The 15,418-nt window shown below is 53.8% G+C and overlaps 5 protein-coding genes across 5 annotated transcripts; all 5 read right to left on the bottom strand.

Moving 5' to 3' along the window:
• Positions 1-11: 11 nt before the first annotated feature.
• Positions 12-2,740, bottom strand: QC763_303900 (uncharacterized protein). The gene is made up of 3 exons (XM_062910840.1): positions 1,650-2,740; positions 824-1,584; positions 12-761 (listed from the first exon to the last, which is right to left on the bottom strand). Exons 1-3 carry the CDS (start codon positions 1,848-1,850, stop codon positions 329-331), a joined length of 1,395 nt encoding a protein of 464 aa, XP_062766816.1. The 5' UTR covers positions 1,851-2,740; the 3' UTR covers positions 12-328.
• A 1,764-nt stretch (positions 2,741-4,504) lies between these two features.
• QC763_303910 (uncharacterized protein) lies at positions 4,505-6,648 on the bottom strand (the record flags this gene model as incomplete). Its single annotated transcript, XM_062910841.1, has 2 exons — positions 4,505-6,164; positions 6,314-6,648. The coding sequence occupies 2 exons, from the start codon at positions 6,646-6,648 to the stop codon at positions 4,907-4,909; spliced, it is 1,593 nt and encodes a 530-aa protein (XP_062766817.1). The 3' UTR covers positions 4,505-4,906.
• Positions 6,649-7,342: 694 nt separating this feature from the next.
• QC763_0051260 (uncharacterized protein) lies at positions 7,343-7,726 on the bottom strand (the record flags this gene model as incomplete). Its single annotated transcript, XM_062905766.1, has 2 exons — positions 7,459-7,726; positions 7,343-7,409 (listed from the first exon to the last, which is right to left on the bottom strand). Exons 1-2 carry the CDS (start codon positions 7,716-7,718, stop codon positions 7,343-7,345), a joined length of 327 nt encoding a protein of 108 aa, XP_062766818.1. The 5' UTR covers positions 7,719-7,726.
• Positions 7,727-9,815: 2,089 nt separating this feature from the next.
• On the bottom strand, positions 9,816-11,102 carry QC763_303920 (uncharacterized protein; the record flags this gene model as incomplete). Its single annotated transcript, XM_062910842.1, has 2 exons — positions 10,042-11,102; positions 9,816-9,845 (listed from the first exon to the last, which is right to left on the bottom strand). Exons 1-2 carry the CDS (start codon positions 10,792-10,794, stop codon positions 9,816-9,818), a joined length of 783 nt encoding a protein of 260 aa, XP_062766819.1. The 5' UTR covers positions 10,795-11,102.
• Positions 11,103-11,750: 648 nt separating this feature from the next.
• On the bottom strand, positions 11,751-15,179 carry HRQ1 (ATP-dependent 3'-5' DNA helicase; the record flags this gene model as incomplete). The annotated part of the gene is made up of 1 exon (XM_062910843.1): positions 11,751-15,179. One exon carries the CDS (start codon positions 15,177-15,179, stop codon positions 11,751-11,753), a length of 3,429 nt encoding a protein of 1,142 aa, XP_062766820.1.
• Positions 15,180-15,418: the final 239 nt, after the last annotated feature.

Genomic DNA, 15,418 nt, shown 5'->3' on the forward strand with positions numbered 1-15,418 from the left:
GTCAAAATCAAATCCATCGCCAACAATATACTGTCCCAGTGGTCTCATTCTCGGACAGCGTGTAAGGGGCACTCGGGTCAACATCAAGGATAACCATGTGTCGAACCATTCATTAGAGTGACTCGAGTCAACCTAACGGCAAAAACAAACAATACAACATTGTGCAACAGCGACCCTCGTCCTCCGAGCCAACACCGTTTTCACCTAATCACAATCCTTACAGTAAGTAGTGCGAATCCTGTCCATCCCAAGAAACATCCGGCCTCCAAAATCATTGCTTTATATACAGACTCAGTTTTCCACAAGCGACATCAGCCGGCGGAACAGATCAAACGGCAAACACCACAGCCAGCAAGGCAGCGAAAACACCACCGAAAGAGCCAGTCGTCACATCTGCTCCATTGGTGTTCGTGGCGGGACTGGACGACGATGAGGACAAGGTGCTATTCAAGAGTATTGTCGAAGTAGAGGTCGTCGAGGAGACACCACTTCTAGGGCTGTTTCTAACGCCGGTCGAGGTACCTGCGCTCGAGAGAATTGTCGAACCAGAGACACCACTTCTAGGGCTGTTTCTGATACCGCTCGAGGTAGCTGCACTCGAGAGAATTGGCAAAGCAGAAGTCGTGGACAATGGTGGACTGGAGACATCACTTGCAGGGCTGTTTCCAACTCCGCTCGAGGTAGCTGCACTTGAAGAAGACTCCGTGGGAGGTCCGCCAGCTCCAGCATGGCCTGTAGTCACAGGCATCGGAACTGGGCTTCTGTCAAAGTGTGAGCATCCTGAACAATGTTGGAATCAACACGGAGCAAGGCCTGGACTCACGATGAGCCAGGCGGCTTGCACGAAATATCAAAAAGTGGCTTGGTCGTCAGCTGCCCAGCCGGAGTGATGCCAAAGTTGGGTTCAGCACCAGTCTGGTCGCCCTGGAACTTGTACCACCAGATGGGCTCTTTTCCGAACCTTGGGCAGCCGACCTCCTTCCAATATCGTTTGGCATTCTCGACCGAGGCGACAGACTGTCCCCAGGTTCTACCTGACACGGGATGCCCAGTTTCGGTGATCCATACCGGCTTGCCTTGCGAAGCTGCTCGGGTCTTGTCCAAAGCTTCTTGGAAGAGGCGTGGGCTCTGCTCGATAGCGTTGTTGGGAAGCGCCGTCGATTGCCAGTATGGATAAGCGTCCATGCCGACCCAGTCACAAGCAGCAACCACTGCTGCATTGGAGCCGTTTACCCAAGCCGTCCACGTATCGACGTGTCCGATGGGGGCCTTCAGCTTCGTGCTGCTCAGCCGTTGTCGAACTTTTTGGATGTAGCCGACAATTACCTGAGGGTTGGCACCCGGATTTGAACCTTCCTCCACCGAGGCTGAGTTCCGGTACAAATCCTCACTGCCTACCGAGATGCCGTCAACAAGCCTCACAAATGCATCCCCATAACGGTTGACGGCGGTCACCAGAGCCTCGAGTTCTCTATCAAACTTGGCTGACCCAGCGGAGGCCCACATACCGAGCAGCAATCTCATGTTGGTGGCGATGGCAGCGGGGATAGCTTCGATGGGGTTGTTTCCAGCGTTTTCGTCTTGCTATTGGGCACGCTGTTAGTTTTGTCCAAGGTAGTCAGTCATGCAAACATAGGACAAACACATACAAGCATGGTGAACAGACGAACGCTGATAAACCCGCCAGCAGGGGCACCCTGAAGTGCTTTGGCGGCCCGGAACTCATTTTCGTAGTCTGCCTGGTTCTTTACGCCTCCTGGCTTTTGGGCGCCAGAGTTGTAACCAAATACGGCGCCCAAGACAGGTGTGAGTGAAGCAGCGAGTGCTGCCAGTCCAAGAGCTTTCCACATGATGGAGCAAGACTACCGGTACCAGAGAGACAAAACGATGAGGTAGGAGCTAGATTTCACGAGGACCAAAATGCTCCAAAAGAGTGCGAGTCCAAAAGTCCAAAAAGCGTGATAGCAGAGGTAACCTGCAGAAGGTGTGGGAAGTAAATCCGAGGGAGAGGACGAAGCTTTTTTACGGGTTGAAGTGGTTCGATGAGACCACCCAGGCCGAAGAGCAATAAATATATGAGGTAGGGGCGATGAAACTTGAACGATATTAAAGAGTCACAAGAGGTAGTATGGTCGATAGGGTCCAAAGGTAAAAATGCAATTAGGGCAGCGAGATGCTAGTGAAACTAGAAAATCAAAAGATCTGAAGATGTGGCAGATGCAAAGGAGATATATTGAGGAACAGGAAAGGAATACGAAGCATGTTTCTGATTGTCGGGTCTTTGGGTAGCCACTGATTCTCTGGGCTTAGGCAAGAACATTGAAGTGGTCGAGATCGGCAAGAGCAGATCGTCATGTCTTGCGGTGTTCCTCCCCGTTGGCAGCTACATGACAGGCTAATGCTCCTGCCTCAACTCATTGGCGTAGTAGACATGGCAGTCGGAATTTCACACCGACGGGAAAGCACCTGCCAGTTGCGTTCTTTCTTCAGCTGAACCGCTTCGTCACCTTTTGGCCATGTAGAAAATTGATTGGCCTGACCCACTTGCCAGAACTTATCGTCCCAGCCGTTCAAGACGCCGCCGGCCTTCACAACGGCGACCATACACCTCGTTACACAGGAAAACAAGCTCACACAAGGCAGCCGCTGGGTTCCGAGGCGGTGACGCTATTATCCCGATGATGCTGATCATGAGCTCGTATTCGAGCAACAAAGATACGATGGTGTCGATGTCGACTTGTGATCCGTGAATGATTCAGCAACTGTTCGGCCCATCGGTCTTATAGATGACACGCATAGATTCCCTCTCTTCAGACCACTGGCTCCTCTGTATCGTACCCTTTTGCTTCGGGCAAACCACGTGGCAACGTAACACAACCTCTGATTGATCCTACCAGACGACGACAGCATTAAACCTCGTGTTTTAAATCACATCGCCTGTCACGACCTACAAAGCATTGCCAGAGAGCTATTCGGTGGTGGTATAGACAAAAGCCCCGAGAGCACCACGTCGAGAGATGGGACTCAGCTCGAGCTCACGACCAAAGGCAATGGGTCGCACAATCCTCCCAACACCTAAGAACCAATCGAGTTGAATGTTTTATAGGGCTGTGAATATGACCAATATTGCTACTACGCTGATCAGTTCACCAAGTTTGCGGTCCATAGGTATATGCGCTTCTTTTTCTTGTGCATTAACGACCCCTCCACCTCATCCATCCCCTCCGCAGGAGGTATTCTGCTACTCCCACAACTGCAAACATCCACATTATCAACACGAACGCCCTTAATATCACTGTCGTTGATATCCACCTTAACGTCGTCGCGTGACTACCACCGCCATCATGATACCCCCAACCGCCCTCATCACCACCCTAACAAACAAACACCCCAATGCGATATCACAACCCACACTTCCATGTTGACAGCGAAAATCTCTTGTCACAACAATACGATACAATCTACCTGCATGTGAGATTAGGATAAAAAGAGGTTAAACTACGCCCACAAGCCCTCTCAGATCCCGTAAGCGAAACTCCCCGGTGACTTGGCTCACGTAGTAGGCAAGGTAGAGTCGGTCCGACCGACCCAATCGTCTCCGAGCGAAACGAAAAAAAGCTACCTACCGACCCGACAGTGCGATTCATATACATACCTTAGCTATCCTGAGTCCCCCAGTGTTAGGTAGGAACGCCCACAGAGACAGAAATCTGTCAGCCCACAGCTCGAAGTGAAAAGCTCGAGATCTGCTTTTTGAGCGTCCGCAAAGCAAATGTCGCGCGGGCGGCGAGCTGGACATAGGGTATATAATATTGGGAAAGTACCTTACCTTGGACAAATGACAAGCAACACCTGTTATGACATGCTGGAATGATAGTCCTCGCGCATAGGACAAGTCAAGAATGAAACGCATAATACCAACCGTTGGATTTCCCAAGCATTGGCACCCCATCTCTTCCAGTCCTGCTGCATCAGCTATCATCGCTATGACCTTCCCCCCAACGCAATCCCTTACCCCCTCCTCTCCTCACTTTCACATGCCGCACAACAGTTACCCTTCCCCATCCATCTATCATCTCTCCCACATGCAGGGACCCAAACACCTCGCGTACCTATGCATCAACACCCATACATCCATCCAACCCCCCCGCCCCCAAACATCCCATCGCACCCACATAAAACAACATTCAATCATATCCCCCTTCATCATCTGTACTTCAGCAAAGTAAATTACTATCTTGTATATACATATATTCTCATCTTTTAACTTCATAACCCGCCCTCCCCCGGCCCAACTGCTCCTCACTTCATTAGGGAAAAAAGATAAGGAAAAAGTAAAGAAATGGGTATAATATTTAGTCATCATAGTTCAATCCATCCATCCATCCATCCATCCATCCCGTTCCCCTTCCAAATTCCACCCATCCCATCCGATTCATTCCCCAGTCCCCCCCACCCCTAAGCTCGTTCATTCCCTTCAGAAGAGAAAAATACCACCACCCTCTCCTCTGGTTCCTAGTCGTTGCTTCATCATCTTCTTGTTTATCTCGTGAATATCCTCTTTCCCGCCGTATTTGTTGTGAGAGGAAAAGATGAATGGTGTGTCGTGGTGGTGGTGGTAGTGGTAGGTCGGCTAGTTGTTTTGTGTGTGACTGCGGGTATTTCGTATGGATTAGAACGAAATGTCGTTTTCATAAACAATAGACGCCTGCAAACGCCTCTCTCTCCCCTTATCATACAGCCTACCCAGCCCATAAGCGGAGAAAACAACAACAACAACAAAAAAAAACGCCTTCCCTTTGCCGAATTAATAGTAGGTGTAAAGCTCGTCGTCTCCAGATGGCCCCGCCAGTCCCTGGTGACAGTAGGTAGGTAGTGTACAAATCGCACGCTTGTACGAAAGACATCATAGTTCTCGAACAAAGCCGCTGCTCAAGTCCTCAGTGCAGGCCCCGTTGCCGTTGAGCAAACCCCCAGGATCCAGCAACTCCGGTCCTGCCTTCTTCGGCGAAGGCATGGAATATCCCGGTGCAGCGTTAGATCCCTCCTGGGTCGACTGCTCAATGGGCTCCAGACTCGGTGGTTTCGGCTTCGGCTTTGGTTGGATCGAGGTCAGGGGACTCAGGAATCCACCGAGATCTTGCAGCAGGGCTGCCGAGCCCCTTCGGAGACCGTTGCCGCTTGCTTGCACCGCCGGTGAGGGGTGAGTTGTCGTTAGCCCAACTGGAATGTCCTTCGAAGACAGATAACTGCCTCGTCGACTCGTGGGCCCTACGTCATCGAGAAGACCGCCGTAGTCGAAAAACGACACGCGTCGGGTTGCTGTCGAATTACTCCTGACGGATGGGACTGGGTCGCTTGAAATCAATGGGTCGTCGCTTTGCGCTGCGCTGGCTCGGTTGGCACCCGGGAACTGCCAAGAGGTCATGTCTTCGTGCAGCTTGGTGGTCGCAATAGGCGCGGGCGTGAACACTGGGTTCTCGTTTCCGGTGGGCTGTGATTCTCGGAGCTCGGGCTTGACGGCGTATCCCATATCCCGCACCAAATCCTCGTCGCTCCCCCAATGCTTCAAAACGGTTGGCCGTCGCGACTCGGAGGCGGATGAACGGTCAATGGTGGACGCTACTGCAACCGAGTCGTACTTGTACTTCCTCTTCTTGACGCCCCTGTCCCGAACAAAAGACCCGAGTACGAGGGCGTTGGCTGCAGCCGTCGCAAAGAGAAGCTCGATCGAGGCGTAGAGAGATCGGCTTTGTTGACTCCCCTGTTCGTTAATAATGTGTGGCACCCGGTAGATGGTCACTCCAATGGGCGCAAGGCTGAGGGAGAAGAGCATGACAAGCTGGGCTTTTCTCTTGGTGCTCATCGTGCTCCGAACGATGATGGGCACAGGGCAGATGATCAACAGCAAGTCTGTAAACACGTTGCAGACGGCCATTGTCAAGAGCTGCGCATACCCCTGACGGCATCTCCCGCCAGGATCCGGGAGGACTTGCCAGTAGTGTGAAAAGGGCTGACATTCCGTCAGGTCACTGATCACAACGGCGATGAACGTTGCAACGAGAACAGCACGGATGAACCTCAACGAAAGCTCATACGACCGTTCCCATGTCACATTGAGGCGCCGAAAAAACTCCAAGATGGCGTTTTTCAGTACCCACAATCTGCAAAACGGTCAGCGAAAAGTTCCATGGCCCCAATGAACAACGCGGGAATTGTTTGGCATGGAACAACCTCGTGGCACGTCGTTCAAAGAAAAACGGCGTGCATAAGAGACATTCCACAGCCGCCGCCACCAGAAGGGACCACCTACGTTGCAGCGTACATCACCCGACTCAGCAAGACCAACCCGCTTGCGATCTCCCTCCTGCGCAGCCCCTCGTCCGAAAGCCTGACATTGTCCAGCTGCACGTTATTGGTTCCGAAGAGCAGTATGACATGGACGCATCCCATTCGCAGAAACAGCGGCACCAGAGCCAGAGCTGCCATCTTATCTTCCCGGAACAGCCTCTCCGTCCGCACGAGCCTGCCGCACACCCGCAAGAGGATGATGACGGCGCAGAACATGGTGATCCACCAGCACACCAGGAGGGTCGGCTTGTCATTGCTGAACGGGCGCAGCGGCGGGGGATCCGTGTAGAGGACCATGATGGCAGCGCGGCGGAAACACCACGCCCGTCATCCTCCGAGGAGGGGACGAGCGGGGGAGGGCGGGTATCAATCTACTACAAGGTGATTCGAATGCTCCACGGCCTCTGGCGACGCCGGATGATGATGATGATGATGGGTCCCGAACTGCTTCGAGTGAAGCCTGCAGATTGTGTCGTCAACGTCGCTGGATATTCGGGTCCAGTGTTTACGGGTGGTGCTGTTACTGCTGCTATGACGACGTTTGGTTCGCCGTAGTAGTGCTCCGCTGCCGGCAATAACAGGGCCTCTCGGGTTGGTGCATACACAAAGCTGCTGCTATTGAGGAAGCGTTCGCGGTAGCATGTGGGTGGTTCGACCTCGATGGTAGTAGTTTGGAAGTGGCCGTAGTGGAGTGAGTGATGGCAAAGATTCGATGCTGAGGTTGCCTGGCACGGTACTAGTGATAGTTTGCTGTTGTAGTTGTAGTTCTAGTTTCAGAGAAACCAGTGGACTTGTTGGAAACAAAAGCGAGGGCAAGAAGAGAGCCCGCTTTTGGTCGTGGAGCACCTAGCCGGGGATAGGTCTAGACTAATAATAATATGCACGCAAGGCCGACATGCGAGGGCCGGCTGGTTGACGAACCTGACGGGTGGGTGGTGAGATGGCGAGCATGGATGGGGGGTCCGGCAGCAGCAGACAGTGCAGTGAGTGCCTATCTCTCCGGCCGCCATCCCATTCCATCTCCAGGGAACCCAGGCCAGTTCGCTAAATCGTCAAACCTGAGAGGCGCGTCACTTTTGCGATATGCACACTCAACACACCCATTACCTTGCCGTCTGGTGGCTGGTGACTATCACTCCAGCAGATCTCCTGCTTGTGTACTCCTCCTCGCAAGACGGCTCTCTCCACTCTTGGCAGTCCTGCACATTGACAGCGGGGTTGCTGTTCTGATTTGAGCTGCCAAGTCTCCCCAAGCCCAATTCGTGGCCCATCCTGCAGCTCAAGCAGCACGACGGCGCCTTCGTCTGCTGTGAGAAAAGCCCCCCAAAGCAGGTTTGTGTGCTGGCCTGGCAATCTGCGGTGTACATACTCCGAACCAGCCAGAGGAAAAAATCAAAACAGCGGGACGGCGAAGAGATAAGAAACAAACTACCCACCTACCCTTGTGGCGCCATGATACAGAGCCCGTGCTCTCTCTCGTGGCATTTCGGAAAGGTGGAGCCAGAGTCGGCAAGCATTTTCTAAACAAAAAAATAAGTCATTGCCTCCCTCACAAGCCCGGGCACCCATGGTGGTCCCCGAATTTCATTTCGCCATTTCACCGTCGCGTGCTCGGTAGGGATCATGAGGTGTTGAAGCTGGCCCCCCGTAATAAGAGACAGAGAGAGAGCAAGAGAATCAGGTGTGAAAACGGCGGAGTGTGTTGCTCGGCTGCAGCTGTGGCTTTCACAAGCCAGACCCTGGATGCTGGATGGGACGTGGGGGAGGTCTCCCGTGGTCCGAATTGCGTTAAGCTCTTGATTAATCAAGCGAGCCTTCCCAGGGATAGCAGGTGGTTAAAGAATGGACCAATGGGCAGAAACACCAAGCACATTTCTCTTGATCGCGTCAATCACCTTGTTCCCCCAAAGTGAGGGGCAGATACCTGTTGCTGCTGAGCAGATTTGCCGTAGCATTAAGCTCGACTGTGCCGTTTCTGGCACCAGGCTGTCGGTTTCGCGCTCAGACGCACACACACACACACACACACGGATATCGGATTTAGAGGCTGGCTATCGGCTTTGATATCTGTCTCTCTGTCTCTGTCTCTGTCTCTGTCTCTTGTCAACATCGCAGCGGTCAACAACACAGACAGTGGAGTCACCGTTCACCGTTAGTCCCGTGGCCTCTTCGGCTCGCCGGCTGGCTGCACCAGCTCCACCTCCAACTCCGATCGCCGTTTGCCGGTCGCAAGCCACCGAGAGCATGATCGCTTCCTGGCCCCCCCCGAGAGACCCTGACACGGGCCGCCAACCGTTGGGCTAACCTTACGCCATCAACCCTGTTTCACTACACCAGACCTCAGCGGCGCGCCAACAACAGCACGTCAACGGCGGAAGTCCACGTTGGGCACTCATCATACGCACATTTACTGTTGTACATACCCAAGGCAGAAGTTCAATATCGCCAAAGCCGTGTGATCAATGCGCATCCTCTCGCCTGCTGCTGTATGCCAAGCAATGTCAACCACAACCCAAAATAAAATAAAAGCCATCTCCATCCCCCACACACCCACCACGCACACACAACCCTGCCCGCAGCAGCTCTGTTATCTTCATGAAACAGCTGGCAGCCAAGCGGCCACAAGTCCCAAGTGGGGAAGGTACCTTACCTAGGGTGCCAGGGATACAAGCATACCCAATGTGTGTGTGTAACTCTGTGTCTGACATGTGTGGTGGTGGTCGTGGTGGTTAAGTTTCCAAATTTCACCATCAAGAAAAAAACGGGTATCCCATCCGGCGACGGCATTCTCACACCAGAAAACGGCTGGCGTCGGCATTGAATGATCGGTGCGGAATTAGACAGTCTATGCTCTCCCACATACACAAGTATCAAGCCCGAGCCGGCATGCTGCAATCCTCCCACTCTCACCCGTCCAGCGGCGATAAGGCATTGGGCAACCGCCTCACTCTCACATCATTCCGCAGAACAAGGCCAAGAGATAGCGGCGGTGTCTTTCTCTTCCGCAAGTTCTTACACTTCTAAACTGTTATCTCACATCACACAACACACGATGAGCGCCACAAGAGGAAATATTGGGCAACGCGTTGTTCAAACTATCAGCTTTTGAAACGCCCAAGAGGGCTTGTGGGAACTAGTGTGATAGTTCCTACATATCGGCATCGAGATGGTTCTGCCAACGCCACAAGAGGGGCCAATGTTGGCCCCACAAAACGTCGGCAGTTCTAGATCAACCTACCTACATCACACTCCACGCCGGGATGGGACAGGTTACTCTATATCAGGTTGATCGAGGTATCATGTCAATGGTTTGATCGTATTCTTTGCGCCGCGGGGTTGTGGCATCTGGACTTGTTGGTGGGTTGGAGCCGCAGATGCTGATGCTATCAAGAGCCGAGAGGCATCTCCAGACGTCCAAGCCATGTAAAGTGCCGCAAAACAGGAAATTCGCACACAACAAACTCTCAGAACCCCTTTCCTTCCATCACATCCCTCTTCCCAGCTCTCGTGTAAGATATCCCCTCACGGCCACAACTCAACAACCTCCCACTCCCCCTCCACCTTCCCCCCAGCATACTTCGCCCCTTCTCTCCCCCCCTCCTTCCCCCGATGAGTATACAACCACCTCCTCGGCCTCACCTCCTCCCTCAAATCAACCCTATCAACCTCCTCCGGCACAACCACCACAACCCTAAAATTCCCCCTCGCCTCTTCATCCCTCAAATCATCCACCCTCTCCCCCAACCTCTTCCCCTGATGATAATCCACCTCCGCCCCCGGCTCCGGACCCTTAAAACTCCCCCTCATAACCGGGCTCAAATTCCCAAAATGCCCCTCCACCTCCCTCTCCCAGCTCCAATCATCGTCCCCTTCCCATTCCTTGACCCTCCTCATCCTCTCCCCCACCACCTCCCTAACCTTCCTCTCCCCCTCCCCTTCCCCATCAATCCCCGGCCCTAGAACCCACGCCTTCCCTCTAACCCTCCACTGAGTCTTTGTCTCATCAACCCAAAACACTGCCTCCACTGGCCCCCCCCCACCGCTTGGGCCGCCAGACACAGTCTGCGAATCGGGCCCGGCGGTGTCAAGAATGTCAGACGTCTTTGACATGCGCGCGTCAGTGGTGAAAGTCAAGAGGTCAGACCTGAAGAGGGGCGGGTTCAGAACGGCGGGGTTGCGCTCGTTGGGGGGGAGGGTACCCCAGAAGCCGCGGAAGACGCAGGTGCGCGCGCGGGGGAGGACAGTGATGGAGGTGTGGGAGGGGACTGGGTGGAGGGTTGCGAGGGTGAAGATTGGGGGCCTCAAATGGGTTAGGTGGTGGGAGAAGGGCTCGCGCCAGGGGGCGGGGCCGGCGGATGATGACATTTTACCAGTGGCGGGGTGAGGGTTGCTTGAAAGATGGGTTGATATTGTTGATAGGCGGCCGAGGAAGGGGGTGGACATTCGTTGCTTTGCAAGAATGTCGATCGTGTCTGTTGAGACGGGGAACTGTTATGGTGGAGGTGAGCTAGGAAAGGTGAGATCTCAAAAGAGGTATGACTTCATCGTGGTGCGGGGCATTGAGGTAGGTCTTTTACTACTGTCATCCAAATCTACCTCTCTCTGCCTACCAAACGGTGCGGGGTTGAGTGCATTTAGCTCAAACACCATCTTCTCTGCGGGCCGCGCCGGCGGCCGCGAGACACTTTATTTTCCTGGGACGTCTTGTGCCATATGTACAGTTATGTAGGTGTGCAGACGCAGGGTTCACGGGACAGTTGTGGTAAGAATGTAAGGGTCCAATTGTACATGATATGTCTCCTCTTGCAAGCAGAATGACACTCTGTTTACTAATTGCTGTCAAAATATCCACAACTGGCCATTTCAAGTCAGCAGGTAGGAAAGGTCAAACATGTAAACAAAAAAATACAACCGTCAATGATACGAAAACAGGCTCACCATCTGCGAGAGCAACAGGAGCCGCCCTGACTAGAGGTTGGTACCTACCTACCATCGCCTCCTCTATATCTCTGGAAAGCTGCTAACAACAACAACAACAACAACAACAACAACAACAGCAACAGCAACAATAATAATAATAATAATAATAATAATAATAATAATAATGATAATGATAATAATAACAATAACAATTGAGTGTATGGTTTGCCCGCGCCAGGAATCGAAGCTGGGCCCATGACGCCACAACTCCAACTTAGGGTGGCGGCGCAACGCTCAATCCGAACTGGCCCCCATACACCCTTCAGAGGTTAGGCAAGAGAGAGAGAGAGAGAGAGAGAGAGAGAGAAACGATCACGGGCATAGTATTCGATTACGGTGTTATTAGAATTTAAATTCCATTACGGATATCCTTAGTCTTATATTAGTGACCACCCCAACAACCTCACCTCCCCTCAACCTCATCCGCCATCTTCACAAGCCATACCCCGACCATCACCACTACCCCCATCCACCACAACCTCCCCTCTCCCCTTGTTGAGCTCCCCCCTCCTCTTAAGCCTCACCGGCTCAGCCTTCACCACCGTCTCAATCCCTGCCACCACCCCCTCCTCCGGCCCCATCGGCAGTCCTTCGACATCTACCTCCTCCCCCAACAAACACTTCAGCACAACCCCACACCCAACCTTGCTCACAACCTCGTTCCCTTCCTTACAATACTCACTAGCCACACACTCCGGACACCCCTGCACCCGTGTACACTCGCACCTCTCCACCCTCTGCAACGCCTGCCGAACCAACATCTCGACATGTTCAAAAGCCTTTGTATTGATCCCCGACCCTCCCTCCCCACCCTTGGCATCATAAAACGTCAGTCTCGCCGGCCTCTTCCGTTTGGTCTCCCGCTTGGAGATGAGCTCCTTCAACGGGTTCTTGCACTCGGTACGGACGTCGCCCGGAAGGGATACGACAAAGTTCGGTATCAAGGACATCAAAGCGTGCTGAGCAGCATGGATAGCTCCCGCAACGTGCAGCTGTCGCGATGTCAAGATGGAGAGAGCGAGGGGCGGGATATCGATCCACATTCCCTTTGTGAACCTCACCACAGGCGGGTTATCAACCGCAACAGCGTCCAGTATCTTGTTCGTCTTGGAGTCGACTTTGAAGAAGCCAAACACTGTCTGAGTGATGCGGATGGAGCCGTAGAACGCCTGAGCAGCGGGGGAGAGGGGCTTGAGGGCTTCGGTCTCGATGGGGTCGATGTCGGTGTAGTCCCTCTGTTTGGTTGTCCAAGAGACCTTTACCCTCTCCACGCGGGCGATTTTGGTGGAGGGGTTGAAGTCCCGGACTAGGTACGTCAGGCCTTGATGGAGGAAGATGGCGCCGTCATACAAGGTAAAGGTCGCCCGGGAGGCTTCGAGTTCTTCGAGGACGATGTTGCGGTTGTGGGTTGTGTCCACGATGGCAAAGTGGTCTTCTTCTGTGTCGCGGATGGAGACGAACTTAGAGGGCTGGGGGCGGAAGCGGTCGGCGGTGTGGTAGAAATTGGTCAGGGGGTCGTGGAGGAGGCGAGTGCTGCATATTTCGGCGAGGTCAGGACCGAAGTAGACCGAGTCGACGTCGGGACGGATCGGGAGCTCGTAGGCGGCGCATTGGATGTGGCCTTCTTTGACAAGCATGTTGTCCAGGTCCACTTGGAGGGCCGCGTTGGGTTTGGTGAAGAGCTCATCTGGGTTGTTCATGTAGTGCTGGTCTGTTGCGAAGCTGTCGCCCACTAGGATGGAGAGGGAGTCCTTGTTTCTTCTGCCTGCTCGCCCGCTCTGCTGTCGGAGGTTGGATATTGTGTATGGGAAGCCCCAGGTGATGACGCAGTCTAGGGTACCGATATCTACTCCTAGTTCCAATGCCGTGGTCGCTACAATCCCAAGCAGTTTCCCCTCAAACATCTCACTCTCAATCTTCCTCCTGTCCTGAGCCGTATAGCCACCCCTATACCCCATCACCCGGTTTGCAACCTCCCCCCTCCCAAGCCGTTCCAACTCCTGCCTCACCGTCCCAATCAACACCTCACACTGCGCCCTCACCCGACAAAAGGCAATCACCCTCACCCCCCTCAAAATCATCTGGCAAAACAACTTTGCGCACTCCAACGCCGCATTCCCCCTCCCGCTCGCCGGATCCCCAGGGTCCTTGTACGGCGTATTCCAACATAAAAACTCCTTCCTCCCACTCGGACTCCCATCCTGCTCCACCACCCTAACCTTGCCCTCCCCAATCCCAAATATCGTCCCAAAATGCCCCCCCGGATTAGCCACAGTAGCCGAACAGCTCACAAACCTCAGCTCATGCCTGTTCCCCAAAGCAGCACATATCCTCCTCAACCTCCTCATAATATACGCCACATGACTCCCCATCAGCCCATTGTACACATGCAGCTCATCCACAACCACAAACCTCAGATTCTGCAAAAAGCTCCTCCACTTCTCCTCCCGAGGCAAGATGGTCAGGTGCAGCATATCCGGATTCGTAAAAACAACCCTCGCCTCCTCCCGTATCCTATTCCTCATCTCAAACGGCGTGTCCCCGTCAAACGTCTCCACCATCATCCCCTGAAGGGTAGGCATGTACCCCATCAGCTCCTGCAAACTCCTCCTCTGATCCTGCGCAAGAGCCTTGGTAGGAAAAATATACATCGCCCTCGTCAAAGGGTCCCTCTCCAGAGCATGCAGAACCGGCAACTGATATATCAAACTCTTTCCCGAGCTCGTCGACGTCGAAACAACAACATCGTACCCCGCGTTCAACGCATTGATCGCCTCCGCCTGATGCGAGTAGAAACCCGTGATCCCTCTCGCGTTATACAACGCGTTCACCAAATCCTGACTCAACAAAAACTCCAGCTCCCCACACACCCCCTCCTGCGCCTCGAAAACCCTGTGGCCGTCAGGCACAATCTGCCCGGTGTACCACCCCAACCCCTTCAACTCCTCCACAATCTCCGGTATTGGTTTCCGTTCCTTCGGTATCGTTTCCGGCAACGTCGTCTCCCTCTTCCTCTCCCGTTCAGCACTCCTCTCCGGCAAAACCCTCTCCCCCTCCACCCTCAAGACAGGATCAACCCCCCCCTCCTCACACCCCCTCAGAAACTCCTGCACCGCCCGTTTAAACTTCTCTCCCCGCCTTTCCACGACCCCCATCAACTGCTTAGCCGTATACCGCGGCATAACCACCTCCCTCCCCCCCCCACCAACCTCCCTTGCCCTGCCCCGTCCCTTCAACCCCCCGTCAACAAATTCAAAAACCAACACCTCCCCCCCACGCTCATCCCCCTCTGCCAAATCCTCCCCAGGTAAGCTCGCAACCCCGGACGACGACCGGAACAGATCCTCCTTTTCAAACCCCCGAGCCTCTAGCAAGAGTGAAGTGTAATCTACATACTCAAACCTGATGCTCCCAGGCGTTACAACCTTCAAAGAGGCGATGTCTTCCACGGATGGGACGAGCCCTTTTGCCGCCAGGGCCTTTGACAGGTTGGCCAACGTCGGGGGGAGGTGCTGGCTGTGGGTGGAGAGGAAGGTCGACACGAGGCTGAGGGCGGAGTGAAGCTTGGCGAGGTGTTGGAAGTAGGAGGGGAGGGGTCTGTCGGCCTCTTCTGGGGGCGATGACCGTTTTGATTTGAGGTGGCGTTTCCGTTTTGATGGTGGTGATGGTGATGATGATGGTGGTGGTGGGGGTTTGGTGTCATCAAGGTCTGATCCTGGTGGTGGTGATGATGATGGTGATGGTGATGGTGATGGAGTCGCTTCTTCAGCAACAGCTTTTGGAGGCTGGCCTCGTTTCCTTTTCAGAGCCCCGCTGCTCTGGGGGTTATCCCCGTCTCCTGATGGCATTATGCGAACTTCAATTTGATGTTGGTTGTGAGACTGAACCCAAACCTCTCAGATCTCAGATGTCTCAAACAAAGAAACGTCGTCGCGCTCCCAAGTGGCGAAAGGCGTGTGTCACTAACATAGGCCCCCCAAGCGCGAAAGAGACAGGAGAGCACGTGCTGTTTTCCCCTAGCAACCCCACTAATTATCGACTTCCCAAACCCCCCTAGAGACCGTCACCATAGCAATCAATCCCACTC

Source organism: Podospora pseudopauciseta, chromosome 3 (assembly GCF_035222475.1).
Source record: "Podospora pseudopauciseta strain CBS 411.78 chromosome 3, whole genome shotgun sequence".
NCBI lineage: Eukaryota > Fungi > Ascomycota > Sordariomycetes > Sordariales > Podosporaceae > Podospora > Podospora pseudopauciseta.